A 21,763-nucleotide genomic window follows, 5' to 3' on the forward strand; every position below is an offset into this window, starting at 1 on the left:
CAGTGAGCACATTTACTAATTTAAGGTCTGGCTTAATGTTCTATAACCCGTAATCTTTTAATTAAGGAAGATTTGGGGCCTTGGATTGAGGATATTATTTTTAACAGAAAAAAACCTGTATCTACTCTCCTTTTTTTAAAGACAGTCTGCATGGTCAGCACATGGGAATTTTGCCTATTCAGCTATTTAAATCTTACTTTTGTGGAACTAGAACTCAAGTCTTCTTTCACCTCATGAGCCTATTTTTCCCTCTTCTGAGGTCTTTCAAAAATCATTAATTCCATCCTCAAAAATGTGTCTGCATGTTAGTAACAAGGATAACTTTTTCCATCCCATAAATTTTTAGTGCAACATAGGGAAAAAAATCTTAGAGTTAACAAATTGTAGTTGGTAAAGTACAGATATGAAGTGTTCTAACAATTTTTGGGATAAATAAAAACGTTTAGTAGAGTTAAAAATCTGTAGTTAGGTTTTAACTTTTTCAGAGTCAGCTACTTAACTAGATAGGCATTTGAAATGTGTTTAAAATTGTACAGTTGGAGTTACTAATGATACTTTTCATTGTTGATAATGAAAAAAGACCACTACAATTTCTTTGTAGAATTCTTATGAAAAACTAAACACTATTAACTAGAAAAAGATAATCTAGTCTGCAGTTAGCCCACACCCATCCAAATTCATTCCTGTTGACAAGAAAGGAAACCTTGAAAACCTTTTCCAAAATCAGAAGTTTCCCACTGAGATTACATAAGTTTCTGTCGAATTGAAATATATTTAGATAACATTTAGTCTATTGATCTTTTGGTATTAACTCAGATGTTTCATAACTTTCTGTCCCTTTAGTTCAGGGCTATTATGTAAGTCTTTTCTGTGTTGGATCTTTATACTTAAGAGCCTGTTGAAATGATCCCACTTTGCTATGCTATTTTCCTTTTATTTTTAATGAACACTGACTTGCCTCCTCCCCATATACACCCCTCCCTGCCAAAAGAAGACAAAAGAACATTGTACTTTACAGTTTGAACTGGTTTAAAAAAAAAAAAGGTCATAAGGGGGAGAATAGTTTATTTAAAATACTTGTAAATTTTTGTCTTTAGTATTAATCATATAGTTCTTGCCTATTATCAAGCATTTAAAAAAAAGTTTGTATATCCTTTGATCTTCACAAAGAATCCTGTGGAGTACCCTTACCTGGGAAGGAAATTGAGGCGGCTGGCAGTGGAGGGGCCATGTGGCCTAGTGGTTAAAGCTGTGCACCTTGGCAGCTCTTGGCCCGGGCTTGAGTCCCAGCATGGCCCTCCACTTACTCTCTGACCTTGGGCCTGTTGTCTAACCTTTTTGTTTTGGTTTCCCTATTTGAAAAGTGAGAATAGTACCTCGTAGATAGATAACAGTAGTAACAACTACCTAGGGCTGTTAGGAGAATTGAGATGTAAAATGCTTTGAATAGCACCTGACAATAAGTGCCTAATAAATGTTAATTAAAAAAATTTTAGGGGCGCCTGCCTGGCTCAGTCGGTTGAGCATCTGCCTTCTGCTCAGGTCATGAGCTCAGGGTCCAGGGATCCAGCCCCGAATTGGGGAATTGGGAGTCTGCTTCTCTCTCTGCCCTTCTCCCTCCCCCTGCTCATGCGCTCTCTCGGGCTCTTGCTCTCTCTCAGGTAAAGTCTTTAAAAATATATTTTATAAATGTAAAAGTTGTGCTACAACTAGAAGATGATTTAGCTGAAATTTAAATTTTATGATGTCAGGTCCTATCTTTTTCTCTCTCCCACATTAATATTACCAGAGGGAGGGTTAAATCCTGATTCTAGCCCAAATATGTGAATTAGTAGTAACATTTTAGCATCCATCAATAAAATACAGATCCTGAAAGGCTTTAGTTATAAAAAGATGAGTCAAATTATAGGTAAATACTGAATACACTTGAGGAAAATGTAAAGGTGTTTAATATCTTAACTAGGTTAATGTGAAGAGATTTAAATTTCATCAGTACATTTCATATGGCCTAACTTAATCTGTAAAACACTTGAAACAGTTAACATTGACACTTAATATGGTGTTTAATAGTTCACAAAATATTTTCCTTTCCGTTATCTTAACTGATCCTTACAAAAGATCATGTGAGGTAGGAGAGCAACTTTAGCATTCCTAACTCACAGATTGAAGAAGAGAGCTCCAAGAATTTTAAGTGCCTTTCTTAAGGCAAGTAAATAACGAAGTTAGAACTGAAAGCAGAAGCACCAGATATGTGGATATTGCTTCTAAGACTCAAATTGATTTTAAAAATTAGCATATAAATCATAAATCTCATGTATTCTTAGCAGGTATTTACTGAGTTCTTACTACATACATGGCATGTTTTAGGTGCTGGAAATATAGAAGTGGACAAAATAAAGACCCTGTCCTTATAGAGTTTGTATTTTTTTATTTCTTTTAAAATTGCAGCAAATTGGGGGTGCCTGGGTGGCTCAGTCGTTAAGCGTCTGCCTTTGGCTCAAGTCATGATCCCAGGGTCCTGGGATCGAGCCCCACATCGGGCTCCCTGCTCGGTGAGAAGCCTGCTTCTTCCTCTCCCACTGCCCCTGCTTGTGTTCCCCTCACTCGCTATGTCTCTCTCTGTCAAATAAATAAATAAAATCTTTAAAAAAATAAAAACAAATAAAATCGCAGCAAATTGGCATTTGTTGAAAAGAAAAGGGGCTTATTGCTTAACTGACCTCTAACAAACTGAGCCTGTACGCAGTAAATGTCTGATTCACCTTTTCTTTAATTCAGAAGTCATTTTAAGGATTTTTGCAATGCTTCAGGGTCACTACAAAGATTAGTTACAATGGCATATCCTTATTGATATAGAAGATGGGAAAATGGGTTATGTAAATATTAAGTGCTCTGTTTTAAATAATTTCCATTTTTTTTTAATCTGTTATCTTAGATTTCTAGTTATTTATATATTAACCTTTGGTGTATTCAGAATTGGTTTTTCTATTTAGTGGAATATTTCTAAGAGGCTTAGATACATTCAAGTGAAAATTTAAATGAATTTATATAGTATTCTATGCCTTGCATTGTAAAGATATTTTTCAAAATTGTTACAATGTTTAACTGTAGAAGGTGAATGACAGACTCTAAAATGCAAGACAGAAGCTTCTGTTCAAATTCCCACCCCACCCCTTGTAGGATGCGATCAGTCTTTTTTTTTTTTTTTTTCCTTTCCCCTCCTTTTATCCAATCTGCACTACCAATCCCTAAAGATGTTTCTCACCTGGCAACAGTTTATTTGGGTAAAAGAAAAGAAAATACTCTTTCTAATACCTTGTATCGAGAGCTAATCTCATTGCTATTCAGCTTATTTTGAAATATTTTGTAATATTAACAATACCTATTATTTATTGAGCATTTGTGTGCCAGGCATTGTGTTAGCTGTCAACACACATTATATAGGGGGGGATACTGAGATTTGGAGAGTAAGGTAAACTGTCCAAACTGGGATATAAACCCAGATGTTCTAAATCCAATGGTTATTATCTTAAGTATGCCAAACTACTCTTCCTGGACTTTATTAATCAATCACTAATAACTTGTCAATTGGCAGCTTTTAATTTAACGATTTAGAGAGAGAGAGAGCATGAGGTGGGGGGAAGGGGCAGACACAGAGGGAGAGGGCGAGAGAGAATCCCAAGCAGACTAACTGAGCACAGAGCCCGGGGGCTTGATTGCAGGACCCCGAGATCATGATCCAAAATCAAGGGAGTCGGCTGCTTAACCCACTGAGCCACCCAGGCGGCTTTTGGTTTAACTATGATAACCAAGCCCTACCATACTGAACTTGAAAAAGTAATAGAAGCAAAGAAATTTGGCATTTTGGTTAGCCACTGAGATTGTTGAAATAGGTCAACATATAAATCTAAGAAAAAGACAGAAGAACGAGTAAAAGATTATGAACATGGAAGGTTTATTCTTATGCATAAACAATCTAGCCAATAGATGTATAGTTTTAAAGGTTAGGCTTACTGAAGAAAAATACATTAAAACAATGACTTTTTTGTATTTTTCTAGTACAAAAATACACAGCTTGTGGGAGTGTACAATAAGTTTTTTTTAATTTTATTATGTTAATGACCATACATTACATCATTAGTATTTTTTTTTCTGATGTAGTGTTCCATGATTCATTGTTTGCATATAACACCCAGTGCTCCATGCAGAACGTGCCCTCTTTAATACCCATCACCAGGCTAACCCATCCTCCCACCGCCCTCCCCTCTAGAACCCTCAGTTTGTTTTTCAGAGTCCATAGTCTCTCATGGTTCATCTCCCCCTCCAATTCCCCCCCCCATTCTTCCCCTCCTGCTATTTTCTTTTTTTTTTTTAATATATAATGTATTATTTGCTTCAGAGGTACAGATCTGTGATTCAACAGTCTTGCACACTTCACAGCGCTCACCATAGCACATACCCTCCCCCATGTCTATCACCCAGCCACCCCATCCCTCCCACCCCCACCACTCCAGCAACCCTCAGTTTGTTTCCTGAGATTAAGAATTCCTCATATCAGTGAGGTCATATGATACATGTCTTTCTCTGACTGACTTATTTCGCTCAACATAATACCCTCCAGTTCCATCCACGTCGTTGCAAATGGCAAGATTTCATTCCTTTTGATGGCTGCATAATATTCCATTATATATATATATATATACACCACATCTTTATCCATTCATCTGTCGATGGATATCTTGGCTCTTTCCATAGTTTGGCTGTTGTGGACATTGCTGCTATAAATATCAGGGTGCACTTAGCCCTTCAGCCCCCTACATTTGTATCTTTGGGGTAGATACCCAGTAGTGCAAATGCTGGGTCATATGATAGCTCTATTTTCAACTTTTTGAGGAACCTCCATACTGTTTTCCAGAGTGGTTGCACCAGCTTGCATTCCCAGCAACAGTGCAGAAGGGTTCCCCTTTCTCCACATCCCCGCCAATATCTGTCGTTTCCTGACTTATTAATTTTAGCCATTCTGACTGGTGTGAGGTGGTATCTCATTGAGGTTTTGATTTGGATTTCCCTGATGCCGAGCGATGTTGAGCACTTTTTCATGTGTCTGTTGGCCATTTGGATGTCTTCTTTGGAAAAATGTCTGTTCGTGTCTTCTGCCCATTTCTTGATTGGATTATTTGTTCTTTGGGTGTTGAGTTTAATAAGTTCTTCATAGATTTTGGATACTAGCCCTTCATCTGATATGTCATTTGCAATATCTTCTCCCACTCTGTCGGTTCTCTTTTGGTTTTGTTGACTGTTTCTTTTGCTGTGTACAATAAGTTTTTATAAAAGGAGGGCTAGTAGAATGTATTGAAACTGTATATATATATGTATGTATAATTTTCTACACAATTTTCTACACAGCCATTCAACTTCATAGACAGTGACTAAGGAAATAAACAGATACGTAAAGGCATACAGAGAGATGTTCATTGTACCTTTTTTTTTTAAGATTTATTTATTTTAGAGAGAGAGCACACAAATGGGGGAGGGGCAGAGTGAGAGAATTTCAAGCACACTCCCCGCTGAGTGTGGAGCCCAACCCTGGGCTCCATCCCGTACCCTGAGATTATGACCTGAGCGGAAATTGAGAGTCTCACAATCAACCAACTGAGCCACCCAGGGGTCCCTGTAGTACTTTTTATATTAGCAAACATTGGAAGTAAAAACTGCTGAGTAGTGTATTTTTAAATAGATTGTGAGTATGGTAGGATATTTTGCAACCATTAAAAACCATGTGGATTTAATTACATTGACTAAAAAGAAGTTTATAAACTGTCTATAGGTAGAATTCATAAAACTATAAAATTAAAAATGTAATCTACACCGTAGGAAAAATGTGTAGGTTATATGCCAACACTGGTTATTTCTTTATGGTGGGTAAAAGATGTTTCTTAATATTGTAGGTTTTTCAAATTTTATAAGTAAACATAACTTTTATAATCTGAAAAAAAGTTTTTTGAAGATGAACTAAGGAAACAACCTTAGGATTGGAACAAAGATGAGTAATTGGGATTCTGGAGAACTCTCCTCAGCCCATGAAATGCCTTGGCAGCTTAAGACCTGGTTTCCTCAAGATGTGAAGCAGAATTTTATCTCAGTTTTTTTTTTATTTGCCTGACAACTGGCAATATTACTGGGTCTAAGAGAAGAGAAAATGGGAGCATGAATTGAGCATAAGGGGACAGATTTTAATGAATTTCCCCTTGCTCACCAAACATTTAGCAAAGCCAGGATTTGAGGACACAAAGACAGGAAATAATGGAAGGAGCTCAAAAACAGAATTTAGACTGAAGGCAGTGCACATCCAGTGAAGAAACACAATCATAATAGCCAACATTTATAATGTACCAAGCCCTGTTCTGAGCAGTTTGCATATATTAACTTACTCTTGAGTAATCCTGTGAGGTAAATACTGTTATTTGCAGAGGTGAACAGCAAGGACTCTGGAGCCGGACCACCCGAGGGAGAATCTTAAATCCATCACTGCCTAGCTTTTGGATCTTGGGCAAGTTACTTAAACTCTCTGTGCTCAGCCTCCTTATCTGGGAAGCTGGGCAAGTTACTTAAACTCTCTGTGCTCAGCCTCCTTATCTGGGAAGCTGTGGACAGTGCTAGACCCAGGTAGGATTGTTCTGAAGGTTGCAAATCATAGTAAGTGGTGTTTCTTAAATAAAAATAAATTTTAGGAAACATCCTCAGTTTTGTAGCTGAAGAAACAGGTACAGAGGTGTTTGGCCGTTTGGCCCCAGGCACAGTAAAAGTAAGTGGAGGTGCCAGAAGTTGAACCCAGGCAGGGTGACCTCAAGAGTTCCTGCTCTTGATCCTTAATGATGTGCCAAGTGAGGGTAGTCTCAGAAGAAAGCATCTTGAGAAGAGATTGGTGAGTTGAGTCCTGTTGGATGAGAAATAGTTCCCCAGACCAAGGGGAGGTGGGGTATTGAAGTAGAGCTCTGACGAGGAGGGAGTTCTGTGAGCAAAGGAATGAGGCATGAAATAGAATGGCAGACGAGGGGCGGGGTGAGGTTGGGTATTACTGGAGCCTAAAGTGGGAGGTTGATAATGATAGGAAGTGAGGCTGGAGAGGGTCAAGAGCCAGGTGTGTAGGAATTTGTTGTGCTCAAATACCTATCAGGTCTTCTGGATGGTGAGGGTATAGGCAGGGTAAGACTGGAGGCGGGGAGAGCAGTAAGCAAGCTATTGAAAAAATCTTAGAAATTTGGATCTGGACTCTTAACTAAAGTTGTTAGCAGTTAAGATTGGAAAAGAGCAGGGACAGATTTGAGAAATAAAGGAAGTAAAATTGACAAAGTTGGAGATTTGATTTGGGAAGTCAGGGGTGTTACTAGTAGAGAATACAGTAAAAAGACTTTTTTTTTTTTAAGATTTTATTCATTTGACAGAGTATAAGCAGGGGGAGGGGCAGAGGGAGAGGGAGAAGCGGCCCTGAGCCAAAGGCAGACACTTAACCTACTGAGCCACCCAGGCGTCCCAAGACTTTTTTTTAATGGAAATGTACTGAGTTTGAGGAAATTATAGCAGGCAGTTATAAATTTGGTGAATCTGAAGGCAGGTTGAAAAGCTCAGAACTGAAGATAAAGATCTGGGAGTTAAATCATGCTTTTAGTAAAATTAGCCCAAACCACATCTTTGTATTTCTTCACTTTTTCAACAAATTGGGTCTGTAATGTGCCAGGCACTAGGGTACCCGCAGTAATGACCTGATAGCATGCTTAGTGAGGTGACTTGTTCACTCCAGGGTCCTCAAGGCCACGTAGAGAACATACTGGAAACATTTGTTGACTCTTTCAAACTTGAGTTACTAACACAGCTGCACTGATAGTTGTTTTTTGGGTTTTGTTTTTTTGGGGGTAGAGGGGTGGTTTACAATTGCCTTTTGCAGAAGTTTACATGGAGGGCAGACACTGTATGCCTTGACGATTCAAGGGTCTCTAGTGCATTTGGCTCTTTTTTAGAATTAAGGGTTTAAAATAAGTGGGTGGGGTGACCCTAATCTCTTAAGAAGCTTTAGGAATTTTCAACTCACTTGAAGAGGTTTTCTTTTCCCCCTTATAAAGTCATTTCCATTAACATTTGAAGTTCTTAATAAAAATATTACCTATGAAAAATTGGGGAGCAAGACTTTTAAAATCTAGCCCTCTTGTAATTTTATGTGTACCTTTTCTCTTCTAATATATACTAACTTCTTAGGCCCGCCTCTAGGGAATCTCAAGAGCCTGAGTGTTTTTGTGTTGAGAGGAGAGGGGAAACTTTTTTCACTTTGGTCAGAGTGGAGAAGTGTGATACATCAATGACATTGGTGTTCTCGTATACTTGCTTCAGTGCTAACCCAAAGAACCTCGAATGAGTAGTGAAAGCATTGATAAAAGGATTTGATATTCAAAAGTTTTGAATGTGCAAGGCATCAAGTGTGATGCAATGGGAACCTGCTGTAAAAGAAAAAATTTGAAATGAAAAAAAGCCCCTAAGGGAACCAAGAATGGAAAGGGCTGGCTGCTTGCTGAAACGGTGAACTCCCTCCCTCTGAGATGCAAAGAAGGGGGGCTCAAGGATGCTGTTGGAAGCACCCCAGCTCTGGGTGAGCAGTCCTTAATTTGTCAGTGTTTTTTTTGATGGTTTTGCATTGACTACTCATTCTTGGACTACTTTGGCATGCACTGCTCTCAATTTTCTGAACTCCAGTTGTTTTTGTCAAATCAAGATTACACGATCCAATTTCACAATAAAATAAAATTTTCTAATTGGATTGTAAGCTCCTCAAAGACAGGGATAAAATAAAATCTTTTGAACACCTATAGGGTCAAGTTTTGTGTCAGGACTCTTCATTCTTGATTGATGAATCATATTGAGCTTTCCGTTTCCATGTGTTTTTATTCAGAGATAATGGTTTCCAATTATATTACTTTAAGAAACAAAAGACAAAATGTTCTAGATGTGTCTTTTTTATTTAGGAAGCATGAAATATTTTCTTGAAATATTTCATTCTTCTTTTGAACATTTTCATTGGTATAAATTCGAAGGAACAATATAGTTCCAATTCTTAATAAGCATCAGCTGAAAAAGGCCAGTCTCGTTGTTGAGAGTTATCTGTAGGAAAGCCATCATTTAAAAAGTAGTAAACCAGGGAGCTATTGAGGAGTTTTATTATAGTTTTTTTTTTTTAATGAGGCATTATGGGTCTTTATACCCTTTTCACAATGAATGCTTTATTTCATAAGTACATATTTTTGAAGGCTTCAAAGATGAATAGCTTTAAAAGAAGAGTCAGATTACTTTTGTCTGTAGATGTGCTGAAAATTAGTTTTTGGCTTAGACTTCTGATTTAGAATCTATGTACCTGTAACAATTGATGGTAGTATCACAGGTGATACCAGCTAACTGAAATTCTGAATGCCATTGGATACTAATTTGGTTTCTCAAGTGCAGATGTAGAGGATGGTAGTGAAATTATCAACAAAGCTTTTTCTCAGAAACATTCGAAATTAAATCTGTTTGGGGATGATCCAGTACCATTTGTGCTAATGGCAGGAATTAAAATTTTGACCTCTTAAATTGTCAACCCATTTCCTCCAGAACCAGGACCCTTGTATACCCTCCTAAGTTTGAGCCTTGGTCAGTCTTTGTTAGTGTGGAAATTCAGTGTGCACTAGTTGCACGTATGGTTGTTTATAAGTGAGGATTTAGAAATTAAGGTATACAAAATTAAGATTTACCATAAAGATGCAAATCTTCTAAACATCTAAGACCTGCTTTTCAAATCTGTATAGAATGCCCTCCCTATTTTAAGAAAACACTTGTTTTCTTAGAGGTGATTATTCATATTATAAAATATGTCCAGTACTTAGAAACCATCATTTCCTGTGCTAAAATTATCCACATATAGTCTTACGATAAAACTTCTAGATAAGGACGCCTGGGTGGCTCAGTCGGTTAAGCGTCTGCCTTCGGCTCAGGTCATGATCCCAGGGTCCTGGGATCGAGGTCCACATCAGGCTCCTTGCTGAGCAAGGAGCCTGCTTCTCCTTCTGCCTGCCTCTGTCTCTCTCTCTCTGATAAATAAATAAAATCTTTAAAAAAAAAACTTCTAGATAAAATTCAACATGTAAGTGAGTTGCACCTATACTCTACTTTGGTGGTTATTACCCAGAATCACGAAGTCAGTTCCTAATCTAGTATGTATTTTGTGGATTGGACAATAATATTTTAAAAAATAAACCTTTATAAAATATTTGTTTCAGAGCCCAGTGATGTGACTCTAAAAATTTACCGAGCGGAATCATATGCTGGTCTCCAGGAGTTTAAAGCAGCCATAGAAGATTTAAATGCAGTTCTCTTTCAACTGCCAAATTGGCCGGAGGTAAAGTTACTGTTTTACATTTACCTGCATTTAAAAATTTCACCTGTAGGGGACATGCATTTCAGTTATGGTTATAAGTTTTAACAAAATAGATTTCTTGACTCTTTAAATAAAATATATAGAGTTCTAGAAGTCTAGGGTTAGTATTTTGAGTGGATGGCTATCTAATAATTTTTAAATCATAAGAAGCCTTTGTTTCCTAACTAAAGAACAACCTGAATTTAAGGCACAGAGGAAAAAAAAAAAATAAGAGACTTGAGTATGCAAAATTTCCTCAAAGAGATGAAACTGGTCCCACTGGATCCAAACTGAAAATTGTTGGAGGAGGTACACTGAGGGAAAGAGAGGAGGTCCTTCAGAAGTTGGAAAATGGGGACCAGATGAGGCAGTGATTTAATACAGTAAATGGGGACAAGGGAGGTTGCCTTGCCCATGCGCTTTTAAAAAAGACTTGAGGCAAATATATGTAATCAGTTTACTAATTTTTTATCAAATTGCCAAGGTAAATCAGTTCATGTCCCGTATATGTTCTTTAAGCTCGAAGTTACTATTTTGTATGACTTTTTCCCCATTTGAAACCATGCCTTTGAGGACAATATAGTAAGCATGCTCTAAAAATTATAAATTAATATGAAAAACAATACCAAATCCCATGCTGGCTTGACTGGTTAGTACAAGGCAAATGTATATTAAGAATAAGATGGAAAACGATCTGTATGGACAGTTTTAAAACTGTTAAAAAAGAAAGAATCCTCTGGATTTATTACTCAAGTGATAGAAATATGGTTTTGAGTCGTTTTTCCATAAGTGCTTCTCCAGGCAAGTGTGTAAATATACCTTTGAAATGCTTTAGGTTTCTCAGAGTCATTCAGAGTTTCAAAATGCACATTTCCAAGCAAACCATTTTTTTTCTTGATACTGATTTTTCTCAAAAATAATTCTATCAGTAAAAGTTGTGTATTTGTGCTTTCATTGAAGGTCTACTTCAGGAAAGGAAAAGTACTCCAGGATGCTGGTTTTTTAGGTGATGCCTTACAGCTGTTTCTTCAGTGCTTAGCCCTTGATGAGGATTTTGCACCTGCAAAGCTAGAAGTAGAAAAGGTAATCAGTTTACCAGTTATAATCACTGAAGGCAGGTCTAAGACACAGGTCTTTTTAAAAATGCTAATTAGAAACTTGGGGTAAGAACATAAGGAGTCCAGTGAGTCAAATTTAGTAGCAGTTTGACAAGTGGGTTTTCGGGGTCATATACTTAGCGTATAGAGTTTTTACCGAAAGCAAAAGATTTCATTTGCAGATATTTAAATGTGTTATTTTTGCTTAAATTTAGGTGTTTCCTACTAGTTTGTTTGGAGCCAAACTAATCATCCTTAATTGTTATCATGATATTCCTGCTCAGAAATTATTTGTTTTTATTAAAGCAAAACTGGTATATAACATTATATAAGTTTCCACTTACAACATTATGAGAGATCACCACTAAAAGGCTATTTACCATCCGTCACCATACAGGTGCTGTCTTCCCCCATTTCACCCAACCCCCTTCCTCTTTGCTAACCACGAATCTGTGAGTTTTTGTTTTGTTCATTTCTTTTTTGTTTTTGTTTTAGATTCCACGTATGAATGAAATCATACCATGTTTATCTTTTTCCATCTGACTTATTTCACTTAGCATAATACCTTCCTGGTCCATTCATGTTGTCACAAATAGCAAGATAACTTTTTTTTTTTTTCTGGGCTAAGTGGTAGTCCATTGTGTATGTATACCATATCTTTATTCATTCAACCATAGATGGACATTTAGGTTGTTTCCATTTCTCAGCTATTGTAAATAATGCTGCACTGAACATAGGAATGCACACGTCTTTTCAAGAAATCAGTGTATTTGCATTCTGAAGATAAATACCCTGAAGTGGAATAGCTGCTCAGTATAGCTCTATTCTTAATTTGTTGAGGAATCTCCATACCGTTTTCCATAGTGGCTTTACCAAGAACAGTACAGGGTCCACTTTTCTCCACATCCTCTCCAAGCCTTGTTATTTCTTGTCTTTTTGATAATAGCCATTCTAACCATTATGAGATGATACCTCATTGTGTTTTAGATTTGTATTTCCCTGATTAGTGATGTTGAACATCCTGTTATGTTACTGTTGGCCATCAGTATGTCTTCTTTGGAAAAAATGTCTATTCAGATCCTCTACCCATTTTTTAACTAGGTTGTTTTTTTGTTGTTGAGTTGTAGGAGTTCTTTATATATCTTGGATATTAATCCCTTACCAGATACATGATTTGCAAAAGTCTCCCATTCAATAGGTTGCCTTTTTGTTTTGATGATGATTTCTTTTGCTGTGCAGAAGCTTTTTAGTTTGATGCAATCCCATTTGTTTATTATGGCTCTTTTCCTTGCCTTTGGAGTCAGATTCACAAAAATACTGCTAAAACCCATATTGAGGAGCTTACCACCTATGTTTTCTTCTAGGAATTTTATGGTTTCAGGTCTTTTATTCAAGTCTTTAATCTATTTGAGTTAATTTCTGTGTATGGTGAAAGATACTAGTCTAGTTTCATTTTTTTGCATGTGGCTATCCAGCTTTCCCAGCACCATTTTTTGAAGAGACTTATTTCTCCATTGTATGTTCTTGGCTCCTTTGTTGTAAATTCATTGTCTATGTATGTGTCGGTTTAATTCTGGGTTCACAATTCTGGTTCATTGATGCATGTGTGCATTTTTATGCCATTATCATACTGTTTTGATTACTATAGCTTTGTTCTGTAGTTTGAAATCAGCATTGTTCTCCTTTCTCAAGATTGCTTTGGGTATTTGGGATCTTTTGTGATTTTCTACAATTTCAGAATTATTTGGTCTAGTTCTATGGAAAAATACCATTGGGATTTTGATAGGGATTACACTGAATCTGTAGATTGCTTTGGGGAGTATGGACATTTTAACAATAGCAGTTCCTCCAATCTATGAGCATCCCTGGAATAAATCCCATTTGATCATCATGTATGAACTTTTGCTATATTTTTAAATTTGGTTTTCTAATAATTTGTTGAGGATTTTTGCATTAATGTTAGTCACTGATAATGGCCTGTACTTTTCTTTTTCTGTGGTTTCTTGTCGGCTTGCTGGCCTCAAAATTATTTTGGGAGTGTTCCTTTTTCAATTTTTTGGAAGAGTTGAGAAGGATAGGTATTCAATCTTTGAATGTTTGATAGAATTCACCAGTAAGCCATCTGGTCCTGGACTTTTGTTTGTTGGGAGGTTTTTGATTACTGATTCAATCTTCTCACTAGTAATTGACTATTCAAGTTTTCTGTTTCTTCATGATTCAGTCTTAGGACTGTATGTTTCTATGAATTTATTTCTTCTAGGTTGTCCAGTTTGTTGGCATATAATCCTTTATATTTTGGCGGTGTCAATCATAACATTTCATTTCTGATTTTATCAGAGCCCTCTTTTCTTTTTTATTTGACAAGGGTTTTTTTTTTTTACCTTTTCTTCTAGTATAATTGACATACAGTGTTACATTAGTTTCACATGTACACTGTAGTAGTGATTCAACAGTTCTACACATTACTCAGTGCTTACCGTTTTACATGTATTCTTAATCCCTTCATCTATTTCACCCATCCTCCCACTCACTTCCCCTCTGGCAGTAACCCATTCTCTATATATAAAGAGTCTGTTTTTGTTTCTTTTTTTCTTTGTTCATTTGTTTTGTTCTTTAAATTCCAGATATGAGTGAAATCATATGGTATTTATCTTTCTGTGACTGACTTATTTCATTTAGCATTATATCCTCTAGATCCGTCCATGTTGTTGCAAATGGCAAGATTTCATTCTTTTTTTATGGCCGAGTAATATTCCATTGTGTATATACACCTCTTCTTTATCCATTCATATGTTGCTTCCATAGTTTGGCTATTGTGAATATTGCTGCAATAAACATAGCGTGCATATATCTTTTCGAATTAGTGTTTTTTTTGTTTTCTTTGGGTAAATACCCAGTAGTGGAATTACTGGATCATACGGTATTTCTCTTTTTAGTTTTTTGAGGGAACTCCACAAAGTTTTTCACAGTGGCTGCACCAGTTTGCATTCCTCCCATAGTGCATAAGTGTTTCTTTGTCTCCACATCCTGGTCAACACCTTTTATTTCTTATGTTTTTGATTGTAGCCATTTGACAGGTGTGAGGTGATATCTCCTTGTGGTTTTGATTTGCATTTCCCTGATGATTAGTGATGTTGAGCACCTTTTCATGAATCTGTTGTCCATCTCTCTGTCTTCTTTGGAGAAATGGCTATATATGTGCTGTCCCCATTTTATTTGGATTATTTTTGGGGGGTGGTGAGTTGTATAAGTTCTTTACATATTTTGGATATTAACCTCTTGTTGGTGTATTATTTGCAAATATCTTCTCCCATTCAGCAGGATGTCTTTTGTTCTGTTGATGGTTTCTTTCACTGTGCAGAAGCTTCTTATTTTGATGTAGTCCTGATAGTTTATTTTTGCTTTTGTTTCCCTTGCCTCAGGAGACCTACCTAGAAAAATGTTGCTATGACCAGTGTCAAAGACATCATTGCCAGTGCTGTCTTCTAGGATTTTTAGTTTTAGGTCTCACATTTAGGTTTTTAATCCATTTTGGAATTTAATTTTGTGTACGGTGTAAGAAAGTGGGGGGAGAAAAGGTGGTCCAGTTTCATTCTTTTGCACGTAGCTGACTAGTTTTCCCAATACCATTTGTTGAAGAGACTTTTTCCTATTGGGTATTCTTTCCTGCTTTGTTGAAGATTGATTGACCATATAATTGTGAGTTTCTTTCTGGGTTTTCTATTATGCTCCATTAATCTATGTCTCTGTTTTTGTACCAATACTGTACTGTTTTGATTACTACAACTTTGTAATATACTTGAAGTCTGGAATTGTAATGCCTCTAGCTTTGCTTTTCTTTTTCAAAATTGCTTTGGCTATTTGGGGTCTTTTATGGTTCCATACATATTTTAGGATTGTTTCCAGTTCTGTGAAAAATGGTGTTAGTATTTTGATAGGAATTGCATTAAATCTGTACATTGTTTTGGATAGTACAGACATTTTAACGTTTGTTCTGCCAGTCAGTGAGCATGGAATGTCTTTCCATTTCTTTGTGTCATCTTCAGTTTCTTTCATCATGTTTTATAGTTTTCACAATACAGGTCTTTCACCTCTTTGGTTAGGTTTATTCCTGGTACCTTATTGTTTTTGGTGCAACTGTAAATGGGATTGTTCTCCTAATTTCCTTCTGCTGCTTCGTTATTAGTGTATAGAAGTGCAACAGATTGCTACACATTGGTTTTGTATCTTGCAACTTTACTGAATTCATTTATCAGTTCTAGTAGTTTTTTGGTGGAGTCTTTAGGGTTTTCTATAGAGGGTATTAAGTCCTGCAAATAATGAATTTTAATTCCTCCTTACCAATTTGGATGCCTTTGTACCTTTTTCTTACCTGATTGCTGTGGCTAGGACTTCCAGGACTAAGTTGCATAAAAGTGGTGAGAGTGGACATTCTTGTCTTGTTCCTGATCTTAGGTGGAAAGCTCTCAGTTTTTCACGACTGAGTATGATGTTACCTATGGGTTTTTCTTATATGGCCTTTATCATATTGAGGTATGTTCCCTCTAAACCTACTTTAAGAGGTTTTATCATGAATAGATGTTCTACCTTGTCAAATGCTTTTCCTGCCTCTATTGAAATGATCATATGGTTTTTATCCTTTCTCCTATTGATGTGATATATCACACTGATTGATTTGTAAGTATTGTCCACCCTTGCATCCAAGGAATAAATCCCATGTGGTCATGATGAATGATTTTTTTAACGTGCTGTTGGATCCTGTTTGCTAGTATTTTGTTGAGGATTTTTGCATCTGTGTTCATCAGATGCAAACTGGCCTATAGTTTTCTTTTTTTGTATTGTCTTCATCTGGTTTTGGTGTCAGGATAATGCTGACTTCATAGAATGAATTTGGAATCTGTCCTTCCTTTTGGTTTTTTGGAATAGTTGAGAATAGATATTAATTCTTAGTTAAATGTTTGGTTAAAATTCCTCTCTGAAGCCATCTGCTCCTGGACTTTCGTTTGTTGGGAGGTTTTTAATTACTGATTCAATTCATTGCTAGGAATTGGTCTGTCCAAATTTTCTGTTTCTCCCTAATGCAAGAGCCCTTGTTTTTCTTTTTAGTCTTGACATTTGTCAGTTTTATTAATGTGTTCAGTGACCCAGCTCTTAGTTCTTTGATCTTCCCTCTTTTTGTCTGTATTTCATTTATTTCTGCTGTGATCTTTATTATTTCCTTTCTTCTAGGACATTGGGCTTTGTTTTTCTTTTTTCTAGCTTCTTTAGGTATAAAGTTAGATTATTTGAGATTTTTCTTATTTCTTGAGGTAGACCCCTTAGAACATCTTTTGCTGCATCCCAAAGATTTTAGTACATTGTACTTCTGTTTTCATTTGTCTCTAGCTATTTTTTTTTTAATTTCTTATTTGATTTATTTGATGGCCCATTTGTTGTTTAGTAGCATGTTGTTTAATCTCCACATTTGGGGTTTTTTTTTTTCTTCTCCTTGTACGTAATCGTTAGTTTCATACCATTGTGGTTGGAGAAGATGCTTGATATGATTTCAGTATTCTTTAACTTGAGGCTTGTTTTGTGGCCTAACGTGATCTATTCTGGAAAATGTTCCATGTGCACTTGAAATGTTTGGATGCAATTTGGATGCAGTGTTCTGTATATATCTGTTAAGTTTATCTGGTCTGCTGTGTCATTTAAGGCCAATGGTTCCTTGTTAATTTTCTGTCAGGATGATCTGTCCATTGATGTAAATGGAGTGGTGAAGTCTTTCATTATTATTGTACTACTGTCAGTTTTTCCCTTTATATTTGCTTTATATATCTTGGTGCTCCTATGTTGGGTGTATATATGTTTATAAATATTATGTTTTCTTGTTGGATCTTGTTTATCATTATGTAATGCCCTTCTCTATTATTGAAGTCCTCGTTTTAAAGTCTATCTTGTCTGTTATGCATATAGCAATACCAACTTTCTTTTCATTTCCATTTGCTTGGAACATCTTTTTCCATCCATTAACTTTCAGAGTGTGTGTGTCCTTACTTGTGAAGTGAGTCTCTAATAGGCAGCATATAGATGGATCTTATTTTCTTATCTGTTCAGCCAGCCTGCATCTTTTGATTGGAGAGTGTGGTCTACTTGCATTTAGAGTAAATCTTGATAGGTATGCGTATATTGCCATTTTGTTAATTATTTTTTGGCTGTTTTCATCATTCCTCTCTCTTCCTTTCTTCTCTTTCTCTATTAGCTTGTGATTTTATGGCTTTCTTTAGTGTTATGCTTATTTTCTCATTTTGCATATTTACTGTCAGTTTTTGCTTTGTGGTCACCGTAAGGTTCACATATAACTTCCTTTGTATGTAATGGTCTGTTTGAGTTGATAGCAACTTAAATTTGAACACATTCCAAAACTACATTTTTTTCTCCCCCCTCACCTTTTATATTTTAAATATCACCTTGGACATCTCTTTATTTTATGTATCTCTTAACCAATTATTGTAGTTTTAGTTAATTTTACGATTTTTGTCTTTTAATTTTCATACCTGCTTTATAAGTGATTGATCTACTTTATGTTTTCCACTGACATGTTTACTTTGATATATTTTCTTATTAATTAGTTCCATTTCTTTTCAGTTCAGAGAAGTCCTTTTAACGTGTCTTGTAGGGCCAGTGTAGTGTGATGTATTCCATTAGACTTTGCTTGTCTGGAACACTCTTAATCTTTTTTTCAGTTCTGAATGACAGTCTTGCTGGGTAGAGAATTCTTGGATGGAAGTTTTTTCCTTTCAGCCCTTTGAATAGGTCATGCCACTTTCTTCTGGCCTGCAAAGTTTCTGGTGATAAATCTGATGGCCTGTGGGATTTCCATTTCATATAGTAAATTTTTTCGTTTGCTGCTTTTAGGATTCTGTCTTGAAATTTTTCTTTTTCCGTTATAATGTGTCTTGGTGTGGATCTCTTTGGATTCATCTTCTTTGGAACTCTGTGCTTTCTGGACCTGGAAATTCTGTTTTCTTCCCCAGGTTAGGGAAGTTTTCTGGCCCTTTCTCTTCTCACTTTGGGACCCCAACTCAGGAATTTTTATTGGCCTGTGTTTTGCTTTTAAGTTCCAGCCTAAGTTTTGCTTATTTTCATGGTTGCTCATAGTATTGCCCCAAGTTGTTCTGCCTTAATTTTCTCAGTAATCCATATACCACTTTCCAGAGTTTGTTTTGTAGTGTGTTAGTAGGTGTAAAGAAAAAAGGGAGGAGTTCTCTGGCTAAATGACTTTGGGGAACGTTGGGTTAAACCAAGTTAAACAGGTTTCTTCAGAAGTTCTCAGAGGTTTTGCTATGCTAACATGAGAGTAGCATTCAGCTTTCGTCAAACATATTCACAGAGCATCCGGAAAGACTAGAGTCTTTGAAAAAATTTTTTGGAAGGTACCCTGGTATAATTGCAGTGCCATCATGGTGCTCTCCTCAATATCCACAAAACATGACTGTTATTTATCACCTTTATAGTGTTTTTTACATTGTGGCTTTTTGTCAGAATCACCTTGGGTGCTTGGTAAGTGTAAAGATTCCTAGACTTCACCACAGACTGTTGGAATTAGAATCTCTGCATAGTTTTACAAGCACCCAGGGAGATTCTTGTGCACTTTGAAGTATGAGAACTTTGAAAATTTTCTCAGATCCCCAATGCCTCATGAATACAGCTAACATCAGTATATCCTCCATGAGGTTTGTTTGCATATACATTCTAGCCCATTGATTTAACAAAAAATTGTTCACTATTGTGTGTATTCTGTTTTATATTTCTTAGTGGTATCTCCCTGGGGACACGGCAGACTTTTTAAGGGCTTATAATTTTGCATTTTCCCTGCTACTAAATATCCTTACATTTCTGTAAATATTTAAAAATTGACCTTTAATAAGGTTAGGTGAATGCAAAACAGCTGATGCTTTGAAATATTTTTCTCCCAATATGCTGTTTGTAAATTGTGGTATATTTTACATATAATGCGTGGATTTTACAGTCCAATGTTTTGGAAATTATACATCTGTGTAACAGCACCCCAGTCAAGATGTAGAATATTTCCATCATGCTAGAAAGTTCAGTCATTCCCTTTTCAGCAAATCCCCTATATCTCTCCTCCCAGGCAACTACTGTTTAGATTTTTATTACCATAGAGTAGTTTTGCCTATTCTAGAACTTCATGCAAGTGAAATCCCACAACGTGTACTCTTGTGTCTGGCTTTTTTTTGCAGAACATAATAGTTTTGAGATACATCCAGCAAGTTTTTATTTTATTGTTCACTAAGCATTCCGTTGTAGAAACATACCACAATTTATGGTATTAGTTACTAGTGATTTTCATTTGGGTCGTTACCAGTTGCTGCTGTGAACTAACATTCTTGTACCAGTCATTTTGTGGACATGTTTTTCTATCTCTTTGGTAAATACCTACTGGATCTGCTGGGTTCTAGAGTACTTGAGTGTTCAATACTTTTTTTTTGAAACCAGGAGAAATGTAAAAACACAAATTTTAAAATGTTCATTAAAGGGGGTGTTGCTTGAGCTCCTACCAGATATGCACTTTTATTTACATTGAATATATCTTTTTATTTACATTGTAATGATTCACGAGTAATCTCGTTTTTGTGAGTTTGAGAGATAGTACAACTGAAAAACCAAACTTCTGAATTTAGACTTTAAGAAATGCTCTGCTGTTCATTTAATACAGCTTATTTGACAATCAAAACCATTTGAGTCCTTCTCATTTCCTTCTAGCCAGGTTCTTCCCCTAACTTAACTACCATTTTTTTTGTTGTTGTTGTTACTGGGTTTTTTGGGGTTTTTTTTGTTGTTTTTTTTTAGCGTTTAGATGTGTAGATGTATTCCCGATAGAAGCACCCAGAAATTGTAATACAGTAGCTGCCTTTCAGGTTAATCCCCGCCATATGGGACAGCTGCCATACGGTGCTTCCATCCCAGAGCTGGGCAGTGGTAGCTGCCCATGCAGGTTCCTTGTTCAGTGAGAAGCTAAATTCAGTATAAACACGTGGAATTTTAAGAGTGTTGTAGTTAGACAAGTTCTTTAGTTCACTTAAACACTCTAAGTCCAGCCTCACAATCTACTTTGAGGTGGGAGAACTGTGAACCATTTTGACAGGATAGGACTCACTAAAGTTCAGAGGTAAATATTTTCTACTTCTCTTAAGAGCTCTTCTTTTTACAATCCTTCATTAAAAAGTCAGTTTTTATTTTGGGTACCTTCTTAGCTTAGTCGTCTAGCTGCTCTGATGCCTGCCTTTTGAATTATTTCTTTGAGGTGATCTGACCCCCATTTAAGGCACACCTTGGTATTACAAGACTTTTGGGATGATTTGGCAGTTCTGCTTATTACTTAATGTCTTCTTCCTCTGCTCATTAAAAACAATGCTATGAATTTTCTAAAATTTCGTAAATATTAGATAACTTTAAAGTATCAGTAGCCAAATATTTTATATTTTCCATTACTTTTATAATATTTCTCTTACAGATTTTATGTGATTTATTATCACCTGAGAACTTAAAAGAAGGCCTGAAGGACTCTTCCTGGAGCTCTTTGCCATGTAGTAAAAACAAACATTTTGGTTTTCCTTCAGTAACGGAAGAGTCTCACTCTGCCAGTGAGCTTAGTCCAGAGCAGGTAAGGGGTGAGAAAAGATTTTCATGGGTTTAGTCCATCTGGTTCTTTACACATTATGATTTTCACTTTCTTCGTTTGGAGTACTAGAATCTATTTAGGCACTTTTTTTTTTTTTTTTGCTAGTGATTTTTTTTTATTATATTATGTTAATCACCATACATTATATCATTAGTTTTTGATGTAGTGTTCCATGATTCATTGTTTGCATATAACACCCAGTGCTCCATGCAGTACGTGCCCTCTTTAACACCCATCACCAGGCTAACCCATCCCCCCTCCCCCCCGCCTAGAGTCCTGTTTGTTTTTCAGAGTCCATAGTCTCTCATGGTTCGTCTCCCCCTCCGATCCCCCCCTTCATCCTTCCCCTCCTGCTATCTTCTTTTTTTTTTTTTTTTAACATAAAATGTATTATTTGTTTCAGAGGTACAGGTCTGTGATTCAACAGTCTTACACCTATTAAGCATTGTCTTAATTAGATTTTATCTGTAGCCTTTTATTTTACACTTTTATGTAAAATATTTGTTCATTAATTACAATTTTTTTTAAAGATTTTATTTATTT

General features: G+C 36.2%; 1 protein-coding gene across 1 annotated transcript in view; it reads left to right on the forward strand.

Moving 5' to 3' along the window:
• The window catches only part of LONRF1 (LON peptidase N-terminal domain and ring finger 1), a 40,410-nt gene that overhangs the window by 2,751 nt on the left and 15,896 nt on the right, over nucleotides 1-21,763 (forward strand). Inside the window, exons 2-4 of the mRNA XM_025886000.2 lie at nucleotides 10,302-10,420; nucleotides 11,399-11,521; nucleotides 21,053-21,202. Coding sequence (XP_025741785.1) covers nucleotides 10,302-10,420; nucleotides 11,399-11,521; nucleotides 21,053-21,202 — 392 coding nt within the window. The remainder of the gene's footprint in view (nucleotides 1-10,301; nucleotides 10,421-11,398; nucleotides 11,522-21,052; nucleotides 21,203-21,763) is intronic.

Source organism: Callorhinus ursinus, unplaced genomic scaffold, assembly GCF_003265705.2.
Source record: "Callorhinus ursinus isolate GAN/ISIS: 27379988/994484 unplaced genomic scaffold, GSC_fseal_2.0 scaffold17, whole genome shotgun sequence".
Taxonomy (NCBI): Eukaryota; Metazoa; Chordata; class Mammalia; order Carnivora; family Otariidae; genus Callorhinus; species Callorhinus ursinus.